The sequence below is a fragment of the Channa argus genome, chromosome 4, assembly GCF_033026475.1.
Source record: "Channa argus isolate prfri chromosome 4, Channa argus male v1.0, whole genome shotgun sequence".
Taxonomy (NCBI): Eukaryota; Metazoa; Chordata; class Actinopteri; order Anabantiformes; family Channidae; genus Channa; species Channa argus.
This window is the reverse complement of record NC_090200.1, coordinates 10,297,757-10,321,452: the sequence shown is the minus strand read 5'-3', so window position 1 is coordinate 10,321,452 and position 23,696 is coordinate 10,297,757. Positions and strand designations below refer to the sequence as shown.

The 23,696-nt window shown below is 40.0% G+C and overlaps 3 protein-coding genes across 8 annotated transcripts in view; 1 reads left to right on the top strand and 2 right to left on the bottom strand.

Moving 5' to 3' along the window:
* Position 1: 1 nt before the first annotated feature.
* On the bottom strand, positions 2–7,668 carry twf1a (twinfilin actin-binding protein 1a). The gene is made up of 9 exons (XM_067501390.1): positions 7,546–7,668; positions 6,283–6,363; positions 5,987–6,165; positions 5,052–5,147; positions 4,795–4,899; positions 2,954–3,079; positions 2,254–2,404; positions 1,999–2,120; positions 2–1,221 (listed from the first exon to the last, which is right to left on the bottom strand). The coding sequence occupies exons 1-9, from the start codon at positions 7,568–7,570 to the stop codon at positions 1,054–1,056; spliced, it is 1,053 nt and encodes a 350-aa protein (XP_067357491.1). The 5' UTR covers positions 7,571–7,668; the 3' UTR covers positions 2–1,053.
* A 1,362-nt stretch (positions 7,669–9,030) lies between these two features.
* tmem117 (transmembrane protein 117) overlaps positions 9,031–23,696 on the top strand; it is a 100,710-nt gene continuing 86,044 nt past the window's right edge. For 2 of the 6 annotated variants that reach the window (XM_067501752.1, XM_067501746.1), the window contains exons 1-2: positions 9,031–9,399; positions 10,805–11,105. In XM_067501752.1, coding sequence (XP_067357853.1) covers positions 10,832–11,105 — 274 coding nt within the window. In that variant the 5' untranslated portion in view covers positions 9,031–9,399; positions 10,805–10,831. Of the gene's footprint in view, positions 9,457–10,008; positions 10,455–10,804; positions 11,106–23,696 lie in introns of those variants that run through there. The other 4 variants (XM_067501747.1, XM_067501748.1, XM_067501750.1 and 1 more) reach the window with 4 other exon arrangements.
* LOC137125118 (P2Y purinoceptor 1-like) lies at positions 18,051–21,996 on the bottom strand (the record flags this gene model as incomplete). The annotated part of the gene is made up of 1 exon (XM_067500104.1): positions 18,051–21,996. A coding segment is annotated over one exon (1,023 nt), but the record flags the coding sequence as incomplete, so codon positions are not given.

Sequence of the window (23,696 nt, the reverse complement as noted above, 5' to 3'; positions counted from 1 at the left end):
GTGTGATTTAAATATTTATTTTTCCTCTTTAAAAGAAAGATTTGTAAGAAAACAATTAAGACCAAACATGATTTCTCTATTATAATGAAACTGTATGAACATCAAGGGATTTTCCCGTCAAACATGAGGTGAGTTTAGTAGTTTGTCTAACATTAATCAGTAGACCAGTGTGTGTGGCAACATGGCAACATTTTCGTCAAGGTACGTCTAGAATTCCCTTTCCTATCCGGTTTCTAGGTCGTCTGTGTTGTATGGGAACCAGCAAAGTTTGAGCAGCTTCCTCTGAGAAATCTGAGATGTATTGATGTAATATTTCTGGAAGCCCCTGTTCTTTTCACCGTGATCCTCACTGACACAACAATCACCGGAACAGACAAGACTGTTTCTTAATCATAGAGCATCACACAGCTACAATATGTACATTTACAGCACTTGCATAGAAAAATAAGTTTCTCAGCAGATGATTTTCTTTTCATGTAAACCACAGTTATATCAAAAAAGAAGTCAATTTTCCAATATAAAATGCACTGTTAAATGAATCAATAGACACAAGTGGGGTAGTTGTATCTTTTCTGCTTTAGAGCACCTCATTGTGGAAACAAAATTAGACAAAGAAATATTATTGACACAGGCTTAAGGAATGCAAGTAAAGAATTCAAGCATGTGAACTCAAAATTGGGGAATGTCACCATATTGGCGCAAATTCACATTAGTCACATTAGCAATGTTTATAAGTCTCAGCATCTGGCAACAACAGCAAAACCTCAAGTTGGTCATGTTTGGCCTTTGAATCACCTTAAATTATTTTTGTGAATGTCCTAACATACATAAATGTGCTTCCATTTGGCAAGCTACAAATGGAAATTCTTGTTTGTCATTGCTCAGTTGTCCTTGGCGTGCATAGCTGGGTCTCTGGGTGAACTATGTGGGGATTTGAGGTTTTTGTCCTATTATTTTAAACAAGCATGTCAAATATGATTTTCCTCCATCACAGGAATGTTCCACTTTAGAACGTGCTTGGAGTGGAGGTGGCGGTCTTGTTCTGAGGTCTGTTTAATCTTCCTCCTCTTCCTCTGCAGGAGGTCGGGTGATACGACGACCACCCCTCTTCCCTGCAGGGCCTTTGGGCTTGGCGAAGGCCTGCTTGTGGGCATGCTGCTTGGGATGCACCTCCTCATACAGGAAGTCACTGTTCAGCTCATCCCCATTCTCAATCTCCATCTGGGGAAGAAGTAAAAAAAATAAAATAAAGAAACAGAGTTGCAAAACTGATCTCTGCTTAAGAATATCACAAAGATTGTATTTAGTGAAAACTGGACTTGCTTGAAGTTCCCAGTCCTGGGAATATCCAGGACCTGGATGACTGAGAGTCTCCCCCAGCACTTCAAAGAATCCATTTACAGTGTGTATGACCCATACTATCTTATGAATTTAGAAATACATACTTTAATAGCCTTTACTATCTACTTTATCACTCCACTTGAGAAAGCTGGAATATTCACATTAAAGTTGTCTGTTCTTTTCTCGCTGGTTCGAGCTGGGCAGGTCTAATGTGTTGAATCACATGCTTTTGTACATACAAATGTTTAAAATGTATGAGTCACATTTCCCAGTCAATCAAATTGGTTCAAATTAGAGAAGTAACTAACAATTATTATGCAATAACAATTAATCTGTGGATTAGAATTCTGGAGTTATTAAATATTTTTATCTATAGACTGTCTGAAAATGTAATAATTCAAAATGCAAATATTTGTGGTTTACTGTACTCTATGACAGAGGCGAACAACACAACCTAACATTGAAGCTTCAACCAGGAGCAATTATCGATTCCTTTTCTGTCTAACAATAAATTGTTGGAGCTTTAGGGGAGTTTAAAAAATTGAAACTTTAAGTTAAAAAAAAAAAAAAAAAAAAAAAAAAAAACTAAAATGTTTTCCCACTACAAGTCACTACAATTTTTTAATTTGGAGAAAAATAAAATTGTGTCTTTCTTACCTTTTTCTCAATCTCAATCTGGAGCTTGTTTTCCACCATGTCAACCAAGGGATTTTTGCAGCTGGAATAGAGCATCCTCTCTCGAATGCTGCACTTATACCCGGGCATAGAATAAATGAAGACTGCAAAAGCAAAGCAAAAAGCAAAAAAAACAAACAAACAATGAACATCGCTATTCAGAGCAGTATAATAAAATGTGAAGAAATAATAGAGGGTGTGTCAGTTGTTCATAACAACTTGTGAGTATCTATTCACTTGTAGACTCTAAGTAGTCGCCTTCATGAGAGTGTTTGTAGAGGAAGAAGTGGTAGCGTGGAGAGTCTTTAGGGATTCTCTTTGGAAGTTCTTCTATCGTCGTTGGCTCGGTGTTGCACAATCGAATCAGCTCCTCGTCGGCTTCTACTTTCTGTTGACAAGGGAATGTGGAATTAATCTACAGGTAGACCAGGAGCTCAGGCCAGTGACTACTTTGAATTCCATAGCAATTAGGGAAATCTGGGTGTGGACAGTGAATATCAAACCATTTCCCTCTATCCCAGGTGTGTCTGAGTAAAACCTTCACACAGAGGTTGCTAGTAAGCTGCTCAGCAGTGAGCAGTAAATACTTGCATTGATAAATATAACAATCTGCTTTCTTACAGAGGTTTTGGGCTAGAAAACACAAAAGGATAATGACACAGGGCTAAAACATCGCCACAATTACTCCTTTGTGCTTGGTGGGGATCCGATCTTGTGACATGGACCTTTTGAATTTCAATGAGAAGAAATGAAACAAAGGCTTTTTGGGCAAATGAGTGACTCATTGTGTCAGTCTGTAACCAACTCCTCCTGACCAAAAACACATCTTTCTTCAAACAATATAGTATAAAAGACAGAATTGCATTGCCCATTAAAATTACTGACCTAGCAACTCTTTTAATAATAATTGCTGTAAAAAGAAGTAAAAACAACTCACCAGTTGTACATAGTTGACTTTCTTGTCTCTGAAAAGTTCAAGTGCTGCAACTGCATCTTTGTGAACTGGAAAGGCCACTCCCTGCAGAGTCTGCTGCTTGGTGTCCACACTGATGTCCGTTTGCACCTGAATGCACCAAAATGCATAAGACTTGAGTCTTCTATTGTCCTCCCAAGGTTATCATGTTACATTATTTAAGCTGACCGGTGCATTCTTCAGTAACTATTTAATCTGCTTTTTTGTGCTAATATGACCACACTAAATGAAGGTTTTCAGTCAAATTTTATCCTTAAAATCAACTCTGGTCTATAAACTTCAATCCCATTAGGGAACAAATCAACGTTCCTTTAAAGCAACAACAGGTTACTACTGATGGTTTGGTCTCCTAATGACTTGTCAGTGGGTGAACTACAATAAAAATTCTTCATTGTAGTCATCAGTGCAACAGGCAGCTTGAATGCTAGAGCGTGATGATTATAGATGAGGTGCTTGCATCGGAAGTGACAAGGCGGCTGTATGAAATCAACACAGAAAACTAGAAAAGCTTTGGGGGATTACACTGATGGATTGCATCTATTTTTAGAGCGCTGTTCCCACAAAATGAAATGCCGTGCAAACATGATTGAGCCTCTGATGTAGCTACCTCGCATGCTAAAAGGATTGCGGGTCTTTTATCCATCTGCTTAGTAAGAGGCAGACTGTCTCCAAGGCACAGCAATGATAAATATTTCAAAGCCTCTTTTTTCATCTAGGCAGTGCAGATTAATAGGATATTATCCTTCTTCAACAGCTGGTCAAGTGGGACAAGCACAAACCTCACTTCCCATTTGCACTGCTGCTTCTAATTGACCATACTACAAAGAGGGACTGCACTACCCAGAGAACTTCCATATATGGTAAAAAAGATGGTTCTTGTTTTTGTGGCAGACTGGATGAGCAGCCGTAGATTATTTATTAGTTTATTAAAAGAAAAGGTGGTTTTATTTGATAATAATTTATAGGAAAGCAAACTCAAGATCCCCAAAGTTCACCTTCAAATGCTTTTCTATTTTTACTTTGTGCATATGGAACAGCCCCTTACATCAGCCGTTTAAACACTGCTTGCATCATTCACAGCATGCAACCGATATTACCTTACAGTAGTTCTTTTTCTTATCACTAAAACCAACAAAGGCAAAGCACAATGACACACACACACACACACACACACACACACACACACACACACACACTATAGCTCACCTGTGCGCCATTCAGAATCACAGCTACTCAAAGCTAGGGAACATTCTCATTTGCATGTAACTCTCAGCATTCACAGAGATTCTGTAGCTCACAGGCTGTATGCTATTTACTACTCTGAACAACACTTTGATAAGGCAATGGGTGTTAGCTGTACAAGCTAAATAGATTAAATTCTGCCAGCACACCGACGCTTCAATGCATCAGCATCTTTGCACCGTGTTGATACTGCCAGACAAGCATACGAACACTTGCGCTGCTGCGGACCTTGTGCTGTTTGGAAGGATGCATCGCTGGCCTACACTGATACCCCACAGTGTTTTCAGTGGGATTGACATCTCACACACAGGAGATGTGATAAAGAGAACTACTGTTAGCTGAAGGAAGTGTTTTCTTTTAACTCACTACACCCTCCATGTCCAGGGTGACGTAATGTTAACCCTTTTCAGAAGTGAAACACGACAAGTATAATCCACATCCATTTCCGAACATTTCCACTTTTACAGACAGTGCACAGAACTGCATTAGTTTCTCATGGGTGATTTCAAATGGAAACAGATCTCAAGTGACAAAATATTCTGTGTTTGTGTGCGTGCATTTACCTCTTTTAGTTTAATCTGTCTCAGTTCCTCCTCTGCAGCCGTGAGGGGCAAGGGAGCAGCCTGCGATGTCAGATACTTTTTATATCCACTAAGATTCAAATCCTCCTGGGGGGGGGACAAACAATAGCAAACATCATACGGCAATAAAGAATCAGTTGCTGAAAATGCATAAGTAAGGATTCTGAAGCTTTTGACTGATATTGGACACATAAATGAGTTATTCACATCATTTCAGGTGCCCCTTTTTTATGACCAACCTTTGTGGTAGCAAAAATCTCATCCTTGATGTGTCCACCTCCGAACTCTTTCTTCAATGTGGCTCTGGTAGCAGCATATAACATTTTATGTCGCACCTGACAATGAAAAGTTGAAGAACCTTTATCATATTTAGAAGTCTTAAAACAAATTGTATATGGTGTCGGTACTTTCATCAGTGTGTTTTGCAGTAAATTGTTAATATGGTGCTGATTCAAACAGCTTCTGGCCTGTGAACCACTTTACAGAAATGCTAGGGGTAAAAGATGCCACCAAGTACCTTTAAATACCGTCTGAAACTAACGTGTGATTGTAGGCTGTAACTAAAGCTGACTTCACATGTCAAAAAACCCAAATATCTCACAAAAGCAAAATGAGAACACAGTAGGTCAAATTAATGTAGCAGCATGCACCGGGTGAGAAATTATTTAGCAACGTTCAGACAAGTCTCAACCTGAAGCACTGTGCTTTAAGCTACAAGGAAAGAATGTTGAGCTATGTGTTTCAGAATGTGAATTTGACCTCACTTCCACCATGCAGTTAGTGTAGAGTGCAGTGAGGGGCTACAAATATCTTTATCTGGTTCTTCTTGTAAAATTCCTCTTCCCATTTGCATGTGTTTTGAATCACAATGACACTATCCAAGAAATTGAGCCAACTGAGTTTAGTCAGTGCATTTACATCCAATAAATGTTCAGTGTTTGTCATACAAGGATCTCTAGAGTGGTTAATTTTTGGACCACCAGACACAAGTAAGCCTGCCTCTACATTAGTAAGAAACCATCTTTGTCAGTCTCCACATTTATCCAGTTTTTCAACAAACACTCAAAGAGTTTCTGCCTTGATGTGGTAAACCCCACCCATGTGATACCTAAAGCAGAGGAGGAAAAATGCCACGAAAGAATGGAAAGCTATTCATTAAAGCCAGTGTTCTTACAGCAGAGTGGTCTGGTGACCAGGCTAGAAAGATCCACTCGTGGCCCTGGTTGTTAGAGGAGTCTAAGCGATACAGAATATAGCAGGGCACATCATCCTCGAGGAGCGGCAGCACTAACGAATCGTACTCCTGGTCCCACTTTTTTGATGCTTTCCTGCTGGCACCGAGTGTCAGTTGCTCTGGAAAACAGATGTGTGCAACAAAAATGTCAGCAGTGCATGGATTTGTTAGCCATGTCAAAAAGAACATGTTATGACTTCACTATACATTGGACATTGTAAACAAACACAGCTTACCATCCTTAATGACAATCTTTAAGACCCGATATTGGTCTCCACTCTTGGCACTGGCAAAGATATCCTTCACATCATTCCCCGCTGAGAAAAGACAGAAGGGGTAACTCTTAGTTTTAAAAACACTATATTTAATTCCTGATTTGTTCTGATAACCAAGTCCTAGACTGCAGTTTGTTTGTTTGGGTCAAAAGGAGACGCGTTACTGAAGGCTGACTACCTTCGACCCTAAACCAATGCACAATCTAATATTCTTACAACTGTACTTGGTTGTTTAATAATGCTTCTTGGAAATGCTAAGTTGTGAAAAAAGTACAACTAACAGATTGCATTAGATTTATATAAATCAAACTGAATGGTAACAAAATACAACAACTACAATTAATACTCTTACAGTATGAATAATGTGGTGATACAGTGTTGCATTTTTGCAAATCTTCTGTGCATTAAAACTGCAGGACACACTTTGACACACAATGTGTCAAAGTGTGTCCTGCAGTTTTGACCACTAAACTCTAACTATAAACTTGATGGTCTAGTTTTATTCTCTCTCTCGCTCTCTCTCTCTCTATATATATATATTTAATGAAAATATAAACTTCTATCTTTACAGACAGAGGTTAAAAGGTGGCATCATTTAGTACAAGCATTTACTATCTTTTTTTAGATTACTTACTTGCTTACATAAATGGCACATAATTTTAAAATCAGGTTAAATAAAATTGTGGTTTCAGAGTGTAGACAAGTATACGCTGCTGATGCCATATATAGCAGGGCGTCGCGCCCAACTGAAGTCCCCTGTTATGATAAAAAAAAATTGCAGGCAATGCCAAAGCTACTCCCTTACATTTATGCGAATACCGGCCGCTCTACCAGGGCAGCAGTTTGTTTGGTGGAAGGCGTCGCCCATCCATTTAGAAAGCTAAACTAAGCGATACAGGATATAAGCTCCACGTAATAAATCTAAGAACTAAAAGGCTTTACTAGCGCTGTGGAAAAAAACACTCATGATTTAGCTGACCGGAAACTGGCTAAAGCCTCGGAGATTATGTGTCATGGTCCAAAAAGTGCCCAAACAAACAGGACACCGCTGGTCACACACACATCACGGTAGCTCACAGCTAGCTCGCAGTGGCTAACTAACTTGACGCTAGCTTCTCGTTGCAATGAATTGCTGCTGGTTTTTAAAGCTCCGCCCGGAATCCCACACTTAAACAGCAAACTACACAAAAGGCAGAAAGGTCAAAAACAGGGAGAAATATCTACCTAGAATGCCCGTTTGATGTGACATCGCGTCTTTTGTCGGATAAAGGGCTGCTGCAAGCTGATCAGGCGAAATCGGGGCAGAGAAGCAGGAAGTGGACTACATCGACAAGAACCGCCCCTAGTCTGTCGTCATCTACAACGAAGTCACATGACACAATCTTTCTTGATTAGTACATTTTCATTAAAGTAAAAGTGACTGTAGTCCCTTGTAATAATAATAATAAAAACAACAATACCACTACGAGGGGAAGTGTTTTTTCTTTTTTTTAATAAAGGCACTAACGCCACAGTATAAAAATATTCAATAACTATTAAATGGTCCACAAAGTTTAGTTCAAAACAGCTGTATAACAGCTGCTAGTCAAATAAAGCCCAAATTACTGGATTTTGACTGTAATTAATTATGTTCATTTACTTTATTATGAAAAACACATTAAATAGACTCTTAAAAAATGTACAGTAGTGTTGGGCCAGGATTAAAGTCCATTAATCAGTTATTATTTTATTTTTATCTTGATCTGGTTTGATCTGATTTGAAGCATGGGGGAGATTTTCGCCTTTTATGGGTGCAGATCCTATTTGGCGAAAAATCAGGCTGCTGGAAATCACTGGGCTTACTGTCTACCCCCCCCGCCCCCCCATCACACACACACATACACACACACACACACACACCCCTCTTTACATAAATTAATAAATAAACAAACACACGAATAGAAAATGTTTTTGACACCAAAATCACTCTGTCACCAGAAGGGTATTCAGCTTCGCGTCAACTAACGCAGGGACAGTCGTACCGGAAGCGTTACGAACCTGTTTTCACAATAAGGGTACGTATTTTGTTATTAGTTTCAGTTACTTCCTTTTAGCAAAACATCATTAAACCAAAATAAATATATTATTGTAAATTGTATATTCTATATTTTTAACTTTTGTAAATACTTAAAAAAATGCTTTTTGCACTGTGAGCTACTGAACAAGGGAATTTTACAGCTGTGGGATCAATAAAGTTTGATCTTATCTTATCTTATTCCAGTATTTCAAAATAACAATGGTTATAATAGAAAAATGCTGACATGGTTTAATTTCACTGTGAAATGTTAATTAATTATACAAAAAATTTTCAATAGACCATTATCATTTGTCAACTTTAGTTAATAAAAAAAGTGATTTTTATACGATTATTGGTCATGTCGTTAAAGGAACGTGGACCATCACTCAAAGAAAGACATTATAACACCAGTAACAAATAGGCATTGTACCTTTAGCAATATAAAAAAAACATCTATGTATCAATGTATCATTTAAATTAAAAAAGTTAAACAATGTCAAATTATACCAATCGCTAATTTTAAATAAAAAAATTTGATTTTTAGTAGTCTTAATTATTTTACATTTACAGACCCATTTTTTTTTTCATCACGTTTTACTTTGAAATACATGGATGGAAGTTGTATCTTCCTACTAGCGTTGATTTACGCTGATGAGTCAACGTGTTTGGTACACTGCGTTGCATTGATGCTATCCGTGCTGTGTGGACTCACATATCTCCATCCACATCAGCAGCAACAGCCGGTCCCAACAGCCCAAATAACCCCACCGCCCGGAGGGAACTTGCTAACAAAGCACCGCCCGGCTTTTGCACGGTGCATCACAATGGCAGAGGATTTGGGGTTGGGGGTCCCCCTGTCTTATACCAACAGGTCGCATGGATAATCCCTCTACAACCCTCCCGTATCATATTGTGTTTGCGGTGATTAGAGCGCCGCTGTCGGGTTAATGTAGCAGGAGATCCGTGCGGGAGGGCGGCTTCTCGTCCAGACTGTCGTCTGAGAGGAAAACGGCGTGGGGCAGGTGCGTTAATGTTGGCGGTTTACCGCACATGCACACAGATGTTAGGGGTGCAGGCAGGTAGGTCTTGCATGAATTTCCGTGCCTGATCTTACTGGGTGCAAAGTTGTGTAATCAGATAATTCCACTCATCTGTTAGATCCACGATCCGTGTGGTGTAATATGTGATATTTGGCGTCATGTGAGAGACGTGGTCTCAGAAATTGCCAGAACTGGCACGAATAGTGGGATATCAGTGCATTTCCTGTAGGACTTGGAGACTGTTTGCATTGGTCAGTCCAAATGGTTTAGGGGTAAACCACAAAGTTAAGTACCAGGGGTACCAGGGTAAAGATATGACATATACTGCACATATACTGCAAATATAGTGCAAGTTATTTCCAATTACTAAACTAGATACCATTCTGTACATGCCAGGAGAATCAGACCTGTCAGTGAAGTTTCTGCATGTTTCTCATTGTGTCCTTTGGGTGCACTGACTGATTCCCACTCCATGCTGATATTATGGACTCTCCTGCCATAAGGCACAAGCATCGAATTGGGAGGTCAGAAATACAAAGCTGTCTACTGGTCTTAATACATAGAAGAAGAATGTTTTGCATTTGTCTGGAGAATAATTAGGCCGTCTAATTCTGTCTAGCAGAACCGCTAGCTTAGCATCGCCCAAGGTGGGACGTGACAAGACAAACACTATACCAGTGAAATCTAATAGCCACATGGGTGTCCCACTGTGGCAGCTCTATTTCTGAAGCCACTATATCATTTCCGATTCCCACTGTAGGTTATTTTGGGAAAGTGTGTCAAAGCAGGGGTCTGGTTTGGGAAGTTCTGTCCTTAAAAGTCAGACCAGTCACAGATTGGAGTTCATGGGTGAATAATAATAGTGGTGCTTAAATATACAGCGTGGCGAAAACAGGACTGTCGGTGGGTTACTGAAGCGCTGCTTGACGCTTGTTTCCGAGCAGAGCGTCAGCATATTTGTGCCAGGGTTTTTTGAGGAGAGCAGACAAGCTGAGCCGAGCTCAGCTTTACACCCACTAGGATTCTACCTTTTACAGGTATTCCACTTTTTTACTCAGTGATGAGGAATTTAAAGCTTCTGTCTTTTTAAGAAGCTTTTTAATTTTGATTGGCTATAACTCAATAAGCAATGTTCCACTATTTGAACCAGTTTGTTTCGTCATCACTAACCAGCCAGATCAGGACCTGTGTCATGTTTGTGTGAAAAAATGTTTCTGAACTATCGGATTTAGCATAATCCTGGTCTGTACAAGACTTCCTGGATATTCCTCCCAGTAAACAGAGTCAGATAGTTGTTTTTGCTCTAATCTGCCCTGCTCATTTCAGTGTAATCTAATCATATTGAAAAAAGCTCTCTTTCTTTCTCTGACCCTCCCCCCCTCCCCAGGTGTAGTGTGGCTGGGGGCTCAGCAGGATGGATACTTGTTTTCGCTACTATTTCCAGCATCCATGGTCACGTCTCATCGTGGCCTACCTCGTCACCTTCTTTAACTTCTTAATCTTCGCAGAGGACCCCGTCTCTCACAGCCAGACGGAGGCACATATGATTGTGGTGGGTAACTGCTTCTCCTTCCTGTTCAACAAGTATCCGGGTCTCAGATGGAACATCCTGAAAGTAATATGCTGGATACTGGCTATTATCACTGGCCTGTTTGCTGGGAAGTTTATATTCCACCGCCAGCTCTTTGGTAAGTCATGCACACAATAATGTAGTGGAATGTGCAGAGCTGTTGCTTTGTTTTCTGTCAATCGGTCAAAAGAATTTTTTTACCCTGTAGATACAGGCTTACTCCCAAAATTACCCTCTCCAGAGATCGTTGTATGATAAACACTGAACATTTGAATCCCGCATTCCAGTTGAGTAAATAGTAAATTAAATTTCACAAAAAACGCTTCTGATATAATTTCACAGAACAAGTTTCACAAAGCAATTCTACTGATCAAATTTCTCAAAATAATTCCCTGTAAACCATGTACCTCCACAGCTACACGCTCAACTTTCCACTGCTACCTTGTGGTACCAATAGCTGTAGCCAGTAGCTTCAATAGTTGAAGCCCCAATCTGCCAATAGAACATCGTTTCCTTAACACCTAGTTAGGCAAACTCAGAGACTATAGCTATGTGATGTCATTGATGACATCATTAGTAAACTTGTACATACACTTCTTAATCTAACTAACCTTATAATACACAGCATGAACTAAAAATAGAGGAAACCCTGGCTGGCTCATACACCCTCCACTTTTTGTAAATAGTAATTCAATTTAAGACATATGCAGTATCTCCACTATCAGCTCCCATTTTTATATCTATGCTGTTGCACTTTAATTTATTTAACTCTTTGCTGTCATTCTTACTTATAGTCAGATCAGGGTCAAACGCTTTTTCGGCTTCATGTAAGGGGGGGCAGCAGACCACTGTGTTATTGTCAATCACAGCCACACCAAGACTACTCTTGTCTGTCTTAGCGTTGTACTTTCTTCACATTGTCAAGCCTGTGATGGAGACTCTCAAAAAGAATAGAAATCAGTGCAGTAGAGGAAGTAGTTTTATCTTTTCTGTTGCACCCTCAAATGCTTGCACCCACGTTACCCATAATGCAACATGACCACAGGATGAGATTTAGGATTTATGCAAATGCACACAAATTCACCATTGCTCCCCAATTCCTGTAAACCAGGGGTGCCCACACTTTTTTGGCTTGTGAGCTACTTAAAAAATGACCGAGTCAAAATGATCTACCTACTATAAAAATACAAAACATGTATTTATTTATTAATATATTGAGAATTGTTTATGTGCACAATATATGTTGGTGTAGCTTGCATAACTACATCAACCCATATTGCACAACACAACTCTTTACATTTATTATCATTACCTTACTCTGAGGACTTGCACTGAATAGACTCACCCAGGGATGCATAGCCCAGCGGTTATCTCACTAGGTTGCTAGAGTTTTGCAGCACTTTGCAGCACAGAAAAGAAAATCAGATGTCAGATTGGCTGCCCTGTACATCAATCAAGTGACAAATTACATAGTGAGGACGGATGATCGGCTGACGTCTACTTCGTTAATACCATGCGATCTACCCACTATACCTTTGCGATCGACGTATGGGGTTCCCCTGGTGTAAACAGAATTGAATGTAAAATTGACAGAGTTCCCCTTTAAAAATTGCTACATCCCATTTAGGTGTAATTTAAGGTCGAGGTATTGTGTATGCTTTGCTAATGGCCTGGCTTACAGGGACACCTAATTGGAACAGCACCATTATTAACCATATTAACTCCACCTGGGCTTTTGTTTTGGTGTGAAAAGTCAAAGTTTCTGCTGCGTACGGGGCCTGTTAGGAGTACACATGACAAGAAAAGCACTTGTGAAAGTACTACATCGTATCTTTTGATTGTCCAAATCGGCCATGCCGCTGAACTTTATGCAACAACCAGACCCCGTTAAACACAATTAGAATGCAATGAATGCTGTTAGTTACCCTCTTTCCTTTGCTAAGGCTTGACGTAACAGAGCACCTCGCAGCACTCCTCTGTGCTCCATATTTTTGTCAGCACTCGTATTGCTCACTTACTTCACCTCTCACACCTCCTCAGTGCATTTCCTCAACTTTTTCACCCACTTGCCATCTGTCTCACCTCTTTTGACAACCTCAGTCTTCTTCTTCCCTTGCTGTTCAGATCATCTCCCTCCATTTGACTCTCCCCTCATTAAGCTGTGACTCCATTCTCATCAGTGGCACATTTGTTTAAACTGTGCAGCATTTTGCAGTGCTTTCTATGCAACTCACACATAACAATTTCCTACTCAATTCACAACGCATTTAGACCCGGATATTATTGTTCGCCCTGGCTCATCTTCTTGAGATGAACCATTAATGACTATAATTGGAGAGCAAAGAGTGGGAGCAAAAGAGAGGGAGAGGAAGAAGTGAACTCTTGGTATCTTCTTCTCTGAACATAAATAGAAAGCCAAGGGTGCATGATGACACATTGCTTTCTGCAAATACAAAATCCTCAGTGAGAGGGGAAATAGAAAATGGCTGTGAGGACTGTGGTTTTCCTGTTCACAGTACACAGTGAGTGGATCTGATGATACCAACTGTTTTATCTTCTCAAGTTGCAATCGTTTAATTGTTTCCTTACTCAGGGTCTGTTCCTCTGGGTCAGCAGCCCAAACGAAGTTACTTGGTGCTATATACAAATAGAATTGTGACTGAGATAAGGACGTTAATTTATTAAGCTTTTAATAAAGAGTGGCCTGGTAGTTGAGTGGTTACAGCACATAACCATAGTGTCCCAGGTTTGAGTCTGACTAGTTCCTCTACTGTATGTCAAACCCCATCTCTCTTGTCCCATGTTTCTTGTCTCCTCTCCACTTCAGTTTATATCCAACAAATGTCAAAGAAGTATCTTAAAATCTGATGCTTTATACAGATTCATTTGAAATATAGTGTGTATTTTGTTTATACTCACAATATGTATTTTCTTGAAAATATAATAGTAAATAAAGTCTTGTTCTAGTCTGACCTGGATAACCCTGAATTGTGGACGTGCTTAAAAGTTGGGGATTCAACTAGATGGAAATGGTGTCACCATAATGTCAATTAATATACCAATAAATTGTTGTTTTAGCCAACTTCCAAAATTGTTAACTTTTAGAATTACCCATTCATGCAAATGTCCTTTGTTTGATTTGACACTTTCTACCTTTTTAACTCTGGCTCAGTTAGAGTGAAAGCAGGGGGAGAAATGCAAGCCTGATTACCGCCTTCCATAGGACGGCATTTCTCAATTTTCCAATTGCATGTTGTATCTTGTTTGTTCAATCTGCACAAACACGGAAACACTAAGTGTTGATGTTTTGGATGCTGTAACGGTTTATTGGTCAGGCACAGTAACTTCGCAGATGTCCACATGCTTCCGTGAAAAGGCCATGGTGACACCCGAGGAAACGGATAAGAAAAGCTGTCTTTATGCTTAGAGAAATCATTTGCTGCTGGTTCTAGGTTAATATTTGTTTTAAAAGCATAAATGTGAAATGGATCTGATTCTTAATGATGTTGCGAGTATGTAGATTTATAAAATGTCTGTAATCCAGCGGGCCAGGTAGAGCATCGGGTCGGGATACAGAAGGCCGTGGGATTGAATCCCACCCCACCAGGTGTGGCCCCGCCCAGCTGCCAAGGGAAACCCTGTTGCCGGTCCCGAACCCAGACAAAATGGTGGGGTTGCAGCAGGAAGGGTATCCGGCATAAAAACTCATGCCAAATCAATGTGCGAAACACGTTTTCCTGTGGCGACCCCTGAAGGGACAAGCCGAAAGCCATTGATTGAGTTGACATTATTCTGAAGAATCTGTGGAACATGGTATTAATATTTATTTTGTCAGAGTGCTTCCTAAATACCTTTCCTATTGATGTGTGTGGATTGGACTAAATTATTCAGAATCTTAGGGCACTGATATGACACTCCAAGTGGAGCTGAGTGACAAAATGTATTTTTTTACTTTAGTTAAACTGACCCTTTTATATATTTGTATTTGTGAGCACCACCTCTTTTTAGTCAACCTGAAGAACCTCCATGGCATAAGGCTTCACCATATGTCGATTAGTCATCTGTCAGTGATGTGATTTATCTGTGTCTGCACACTTAGACATTGGCTAGAGGACAGACAGAGCGCAGCTCCTCCTGCAGCCAGATACCACTAATGCACTTCAAAAAGCCTCTGAGCAGATGGTTTGTGTTGTGATGTGTGGGTGTGCGAGTTTGTAAGTGAGGGAGTGATGTTTTGTGTGTGCATATGTGGTTGTGTACCTGTTAGACAACACCTCAGCATGTGTGTTTGCAGTTTGAGAGATGAGCCTGTTAGAAAGGATAGATGAAGTGAATATGTGGTAGAGAGGGGAAAAGTGATGTTGGAATTTGGAGATCTGAATGTGTCCTATTTAACTTTTTTTTTTCTTTAGTGAAGCAGTTATGTAATCACAGCCCAGGTACTGCATAAGAGCTGTACTATAGTACCAGGCCTGCTGTAAAAGCTATCATCTGTTGTAGATCTGTCCCACAGGCCACCTACTGCACATCGTGATGTCTCTACTAAAGCCCTGCAGATCCTTCTCTGCTTTCTGAAATGCAGGCAGTGGGAACACTTCTGAATAGGCAAAGGTCTGAGTACCTTAACAACCACTTTGGCAGTACAACTTGTGGCTTTTAAAACGCAATCCTACTTTCAGGAGTTGTCTGACACTGTTTAACAATGTAATACTGTACATTGGATCATGTCAAAGTGTATGCTGTTTGTAGTTGAGCTGAACTTCATATACATTTTCATAAATCTCGAGAAACAAATTTTTTCAAACATCAATTTGCATCATTAATCATTTTTCATGGCCCAGAAAACCTGAATAGTGATTTATCCCCTCAAAAACTAATTATTTCAGTCCATGTTATTGCATGTTAGGGTATTCAGAGGTACATTGTGTTGCTCTGTTTGTCCATCTTGGAGCAAAATAAACCCCAGATGATAAATAGCCTGTGACAGTTTATGTGATTTTTCAGTCTACATTCGAAGGTTCAAGGAACAACCTGTGTCGTTCCATTCAGCCACTCAAGGCTATGTGTGCTCTCTAATCGAGTGGGCGGTAGCCAGTGACTTCGGGTCATTCACAAGGAGACTGGCTGTCATTATGTATTTGTATTAAATTCTAGGTCACAAAGCATTTTTGAGATGCCTATTTCAGTTTTGAGTTTGCTTTGTTTTCGTTAGGCGATGGATTCGAATAAGTCAACTTTATAAATGTTAACAGCGATTCCTTCGGTGTTTTCTCAGACGTCATGCAGATGTAAAAGGCCTTTAGGCTTCTACCAGAATAAGTGTTAGAATTGGTCAATAGGCTTAATTTGTCTGAAAGTGAGACTGTAAGACAAGTCAATATTTTACTAGTGAAAACAAAAAAACCATGGGTTTTGTGACAACTATTCTAAAGTCTATAGGAAATGACAGCTGATGCCTAAACATCCTCCTGAAACAGCATCCATTAGAGCACGTACAGGTCAAGTCATGTTGATCATGTGATATCCTTTGATGTTTTCAAAAATAGACACTGTCATGCTGAGAGTTTAATGATATCAATACTACTGTCATATCTGGGGAAATGGTTTTGCTGTTTCCAGGCAGGTTGTATTTTCTTTTTATTCCATGTAAAACCAACAGTGAAATGTACTTTCTGTTTTGGTAGATTGTAAAAACAAAACACAATTATAATACATAATTAGTTTCATTCTTTGAGGTGAAATGCAGCAGCACAGAACGTAAGCTGTATATAATGGGCCTCCTTCTCCTCCTTCCACACTAAAAGATTTTCTCACTGCCCATCTCCATTATGGGAAAAGTAAAGCTGCTTCTGCTTTCTCTTTCATGCTGTCTCAGTCGTGACATTAGCGTAATGCCGTATATTCGCTTTTCAGATTTCAAAAGGTATGTTGAAGGGTAAATTTTAGTCATGCAAATGACTGTACTAACTGGATTAGACCCTGCTTAGCAGGCTAGTACCGACTCTGAATTCAGTCAGACTGATCGCTCATCTCCAATTGAGGGTTAAGAATATAGTTAACAGCACAAGACATTGTGACGGCGATGTTGATGCCAGTTTTACTGAGCTATATGATATTAAAAACTGTGTGTGAGAGAGAGTTTGAGACATGTCACTGGTTGGACGGCCCCTCATCCCCTTCCGCTGGTCTTGATGATTGCAGCCTGCAGGATCCCATCTGGGTTCTGTCATATGTTGTTACTGTGCCACACAAAGGCTGAGAGGCTGCTTAATGCACCACAGTGTGTGTGCCGTGGCTCTGTGCACTGCTGTGTGTATGTCTCTCTGAAAGATGTGTTGCCATTAAGAGTGAATGTCAAAAATGGTGCCCTAATGTTTAGTCTTTTGTTTTTAGGAAATTATTAAATGATTATTATTGTTTTTTTGAGTAAAAAAGGAAAAGTGCTTGGTTTAGTTTGATTGATAGTCTGCAACCATATATATTTCTGATTAAATGTAGTATGTGTGAGTTTTGTGTGAATAGGACTTTCAAAAGGAGGCAAAAGAAACTGCCACCTTAGAAATGTTCAAGCATTAAAAAAAAATCAAAAACTACCATCAGTATCCTTCCATCCGTCCATTATGTGTCACCGCTTATCCTATGTGGGTATGGGGGGACTGGAGCCTATCCCAGCTGTCATCGTGCAAGAGGCACGTGGGGTACAACCCTTTCCAGGGTGTTTCCCCTTTCTTTCACAGGGAGACCTACACAGACACACACACATTCACACATAGGGGCAAATTTAGATTCATTAATTAACCTAACATGCATGTTTTTGGACTGTGGGAGCAAACCGGAGCACCCGGAGGAAACTCACGCAACCACGGGGAGAACATAAAAGTCCACATTAGTATCCAGTAGTAGCCACATTATAGAAATACTGAACTAACCATATCTGGAGTTGAGTCTCTCTGAGTCTCTTTCTACAACTAACAAGAGTTTCAAATAATTTACTGTTGAGTAATTGATCAACTGACTGAGGTTCAAAGTTTGGTTATGTGAAGGTTAAATCATGTCAACTGGACTTCCAAGTGTTATTAATTTAAGCTGTATTTTTAACTATTTTATCTATACCAGACTCTGCTCTGGCATCTGAAAAGTGTGGTGTCGAGGAATCTACAAATGGCAACGTCACTCGCCTGATCGATATGGCTGAACTGCACTTATCTGCATAATTATTCAGTCCTGGCCAACCTTTTACCGGTAGAGCTGTATGTTACACATTATCTTTCAGTTCAGGCCTGCCTTCATTAGTTGGCCTCAGAAGCTGCCCCCTTCATGTGTAAATAATGCATAATCTTTCTAGTGCCAGTGCACTGCTCTGCCCCTGCAGTCTGAACTTATAGGGCTGTCTTTCAGTTTGAAGCTCCCATCATTTAGATGTTGATGTCTTTAATGCAGTTTAATATAGTGTACGTTTTATATGTGGCTGTGTTACTGTATGGGAATCAGCAGCATACAGTAGTTTACAATCCTGGCATCTAATAGCATTTGTTGAATCATTTGCTAAAACATCAAAAAAATCTCTTTAAAAAAAAAAGTCTTAAAAATTGTGAAAATGAAAACCAGTTAAAGCTTCTCCAATCTATATGCTTCTATTAAAAACTGAAAAAAGAACTAGATATTGTTACATGTAGCATTGTCATCTGCAGTTACCCCCAGCTCTGCAAGGTCCTTCAGCTCATTGTTTTGGTTTTATGGTCCACAACTTTAGTTCTTTTTGGTTCAGTCTAAATTCTTCAGCCTTGTTTTCCTCAGAAATTGGACCACTGTTTCTCATTGGAAGGACTCTGGTAAACTTACTGCACACCCGACACAAACATCTCACTTGTGCACATACTGGATTTGCTGTCCACAACTCAAGGAAAGGTAATATTGCAAACACAAGATGGGTAGTATGAAGACAATATACCTTGTGTGTGCTAGATGAATAAGCAGGCAAATGCTTGGTAGCGTGTTCACCATAAAATCTTTATATAAAGTGATGTAAGTGTTGTGTTTACAGGTGCCTTTTCTGACCCCTAGGGGCCAAAATGGCAATGAATGCAGGTCGAGGTTCAGATTGGTTCTTATCTTTTTGTTTTTTTCCATTTCAACAGAAAAGTACCAAATAAATAACACCGAACTATATTGCATCATGTTATAAACCAACAGATCATTTTTCACAGTCACATAGACATTATTAATGTACTTTGTTTGCTGAGTGAATTTCATGTCCATGTGTTTGCAGTGAAGGATAAAACACAAAGGTGTGTGTGCACAGCAGACAGGAAGACAAAGACACAGAGTTATAATAACGACAGCTAGCTAACAAAGGAAAGCAGCCAAAGGGAAATTGCTTATTTATCTGAAATGTAGGACTCCTTTGGTTTCCAGCCAAGCCATGAATTACAAAATGAAATGATCTAACATGTGGCTTACTGGAACTGGGAGTTGTACCCAGCAAACAGCTTTCTGTGCCTTGACTGTACTTGCTGTAGTCTCCCTATGAGGGAGTTCTGTTGTCATTTCCCACGTCTGATTTATTATCTAGACACTTGGTTACAGAGGAGTTTAACCCTGGGGATGCTAGTCGTCGTAGTCACGGTTATACCCAAAGCTCCTCGGTGATGTTGCGGCCCATCACGTTTGTGATGAATGCCGATGTCAGTGTGTGCATACTAAGATCCGGCCAGTACTGTAGCTCAAACTTTTTGCAACCTGGGTTTGTTTTTAATGGAGAATGTTCATTAGGATCTCGAAGGAGGGAAGGGTAGTTGTTGTGATGCTCGAAATTTAAACAGGAAAAAAAATAGCTGACATCACGCTCATGAAGAGTGGAGCTCCCATTACAGTTAGTGTGTGAATGGATGACTTGATCACAGAGACTGGAATCAATATGAATACGATGCCATCGCTTTCTGATATAATTACTTTCCAGACATAAACATGGCATGTTTTGTTTTTTTAAAACCCTGTGTTTTACATCTGTCATTGTTAAGTTTAATCACATTTTCCGTGTGTGGTGTCCAGTTGATTCAGTCAGAATATTTGAACAGAAGGTGCTTTTCATGTTTTTGTTGGTTGGTATTTATAAGAATGTTATGGGCGTTAATCCCATCGCTATGGCAAATTATTAACGGTAAGGTTTTTTCATTCACCTGTGCTTTTCTTTCATGTGACGGGTGCAGAGGTAATCTAAAGTCAGGCTTCAACTGAGCTTAATGTATGCAAATAATTGACAGATTAAAAAAAAAAAACAACACTGGTGTTGATGGAGTGGGATTCAGTGACCCCTTGTGCCCTGTAGGCAAGCATCAGCGTTCATTTATTTCACTTTGTTCTTTGATTTGTCACCTGACTATATGCAATTGACCAGTGACTTAATCAATAAAAAATCAATGTGAACATATTTTGGTTTTATATTATTCTTTATAGTCATTCATAAAGCCAAAATAAGAAATATTAAAAGATGTCAGTGGTAAATGTTTTTTGTAAACTACATTTATATTTGGACTTTTGGCCAGATAAAATTAGTAATTAAAAATATTTCCGCTTGGGCTAAGAGAGCTTCTAATAGATATTTTTCCTGAAAAAAAAATTACTGACAAAAGTAATTAGTTAAATTCTTACCAATAAAAATAATTATATTTAGCTGTCAGAACATGGTTTTTGACAATCAAAGTTTAACTGTTCTCGAATACAGGCCTCTGCAGAAAATTAACATTTAAAATTTTTATATTTCTCTGACTCATAAAAAAAGCCTGATGTGGCTCAAGCATTGACGTATATACTGTACATATATTGTAGTTTTATCTGCCCTAGTAGTTTTGTTTTCCTTACAGTTCCATAATTGTATGACATATGCAAACTTTAGGCCAAGATAATTGTGCTGTTAGCATCTGATGTTGGCACAATGGTAAACATGGGTCATCAATTCGAAAGAGTTTGCCAAAGAAGTCATTCATTCACTCAATTACCCCAACCTTCCTGTTTGCCCTGCAGCACAATCTCTTGTATTGGTCTTTTTTCAAGGCCAGCAGCCTCCTCTGGAACTGCTCACTAGCCATGATATACAGCACCGGGTCCAGGCAACTGCTGACACTGCACATGGCCTCAAAGAACTCAAAGGAGGCATAGAGGACATGAGTGTTAGATGGTGTGACCTGGTTATAGATCCTCATAAACAACAGGGTGACGATCATCACATGGTAGGGCACAAAGGATACCACAAAGACGAGTATGGCAGCAGTGATGAGCCATAAAGGCTTCCCTCCTGCTCGTTGGGCTCCTTTGTGCCTTCTGCCCCTCGGGAGGTGCCTCAAAACACGAACTGTCATGATGTAGAAAAACAGCATGACACAAAATGGTAGCAGGAATCCTACAATTGTTCTGATAATTGTGATTGTCTTTATGTAGATAAAAGGACCCTGGATGTGGTCCAGACACACACTGACATTTTCTGGCCGCTGAAGAGCAAAGGTTACAAATACTTCAGGAATGGAGCTCAGGATGATCACAGCCCATGTGCAGACTGAGCACAACTTGGCTTTACTCACGTCCCACCATCGGAGAGAGCTGATGGGGTGAACAGTCCCAACGTAGCGATCAAAACTGGTCAGTGTGAGAAAGAGGATGCTGCCATATATGTTGATGTTGAAGGAGATCTTCTTAAACTGGCAGAAGATCTGCACGTCATTGAGGTGTGGCTTCTGGAAGGTGAAGTAGAGGGTGACAGGGAGGGTGAGGATCCAGGCGGAGTCGCACAGAGCCAGGTTCAACAGGAAAACTTTGCTGGTGCTTGAAGTCTTCCTGAAGCAGGTGTAGCTGGTTAGAGCCGCTATGTTTCCCAGGATGCCAACAGGAAGGGCACAAGTGAAGAGAACCAGCAGAATATAGCAGTACCACTGGCCTCTCTCGAACTTGCTGCAGAACGCTGTTGACTGGTTCAGGAACTCCAGAAGCACCTCTGCAGTTTGAGGATAGAAAACCGTATTTTAAGAAAGATAAACGAGACTAAATTGTTTGGAGAAATAAGAATCATTGTTCTCTGGTCTTGGGACACTATGTTCAGGAATCATTTCCATATTTGAATCTGTACCTCAGGATTTGCATGCGGTGCCACTGTTTCATACCCACGTCAGAGATGCGGCGCCCAATATGTAGAGAAAGCTGCCAGTGTAAAGGTCAGGGTGCTGGATGGCTGTGTTGCATATTTAACTTTTATGCGGGCTTAACTTGAATAATTGTTTTAATTATGGCCAAGTCTTAAGTGCAGATTATTTTTCTATAATCACAGTCTTTTACCTAGTCTTATATTTCCCATGTGCATCTGTTGCAGTAAATAAGAATTTAAAAAGCATTAACATGTGGCACAAAGTGGAAATCTGAGAAAAATCAGGACTATTTCCTATTACTTGCAGGGGCGGCTATAGCTCAGTTGGTAAAGGCAGTTGCTTACGGACCACAGGGTGAGTGGTTCGATCCCCGGCCCTGGCTATATGTCGAAGTGTCCCTGGGCAAGACACTGAACCCCTAACAGCCCATTCCCCTCCCCAGCTGTGCAGTGCTGGTCCTAGCCCGGTAGAAATTGGGGAGGGTTGCGTCAGGAAGGGCATCCGTCAGGATCTGCATCCGTCAGGAAGGGCATCCGGCGTAAAAACCGTGCCTAATCAACATGTGGACAATGATCCGCTGTGGCGACCCTGAACTCACGGGATAAGCCAAAAGGAGAGTAGATTTCCTATTACTTGCACCCTGACTGACGACTAAGGTCAGTTTCTCTGACTATGTGGAATACGACCTTCAGTGACAATCAGTCATCATATTCTTTGATGTAGCAAAAATCATTATACAAATGGGGAAGTGGTCTGCAAAATGCTCCTGTGATGGGTTTGTTTTACCCGAGGTGTCGAATCGAATAGCATGAAGTGTAAAACATTTTAATATCTGCCAGGTAAGCTAAAAAAACTCCATCTAACTTTTAATTACTATAATGGAGATGCTAAGTTGCTTTTATACCATTTAATTTCTGGCATTTAAGCTCTGTATGGATATTGTTCATGTGGTGTCCTTGGCACAGGTTTCAGGGTATATTTTTCCAGAATGCTCTAACTACCAGGATACTGTTGGTTGTAGTCTGTCGTATTGACTCTTCCAGTAAGCCCCGCTCTCGGAGAATACTTTGAATACGACAGGTTCCCCCACTCTCTCCCAGGGCCCTCTGTATTTAGCTGTCTCCATAGCCTCTGAGCATCACTGCTGTGTCCAGGAAGTGCGCGCACGACGACTGTCTGCTGTGAACAATGAGGGTTTGTTGATCTATTGCCTCCACAGTGTTGGCCCTTGTTTACACTTAATCAGAGATAATATATTCATTTTGTTCAGGTGAGTGGATTATAATAATTTACTTGAAGCACAATGGAAGCTAATTCATTTTGCTTGGCAGTATCCACCGAACAGGGCAGAGAAGTGATTTTAGGATAAAAACACAGAAATCATACAATGGCAGCATAAAAATCATAAAATGTCCTACTATGTAATGAACTTTAAACTTTACCAAACTAAGCATATAAAATCTGTGATTAAAGAATTAAACAGGATAGGAATTTTAATCATACAGCAACAACTCGAATAGCAATACCACAGTAATGATGACAGTAATGACCTGGAGTCAGCAAATTGGAATCAA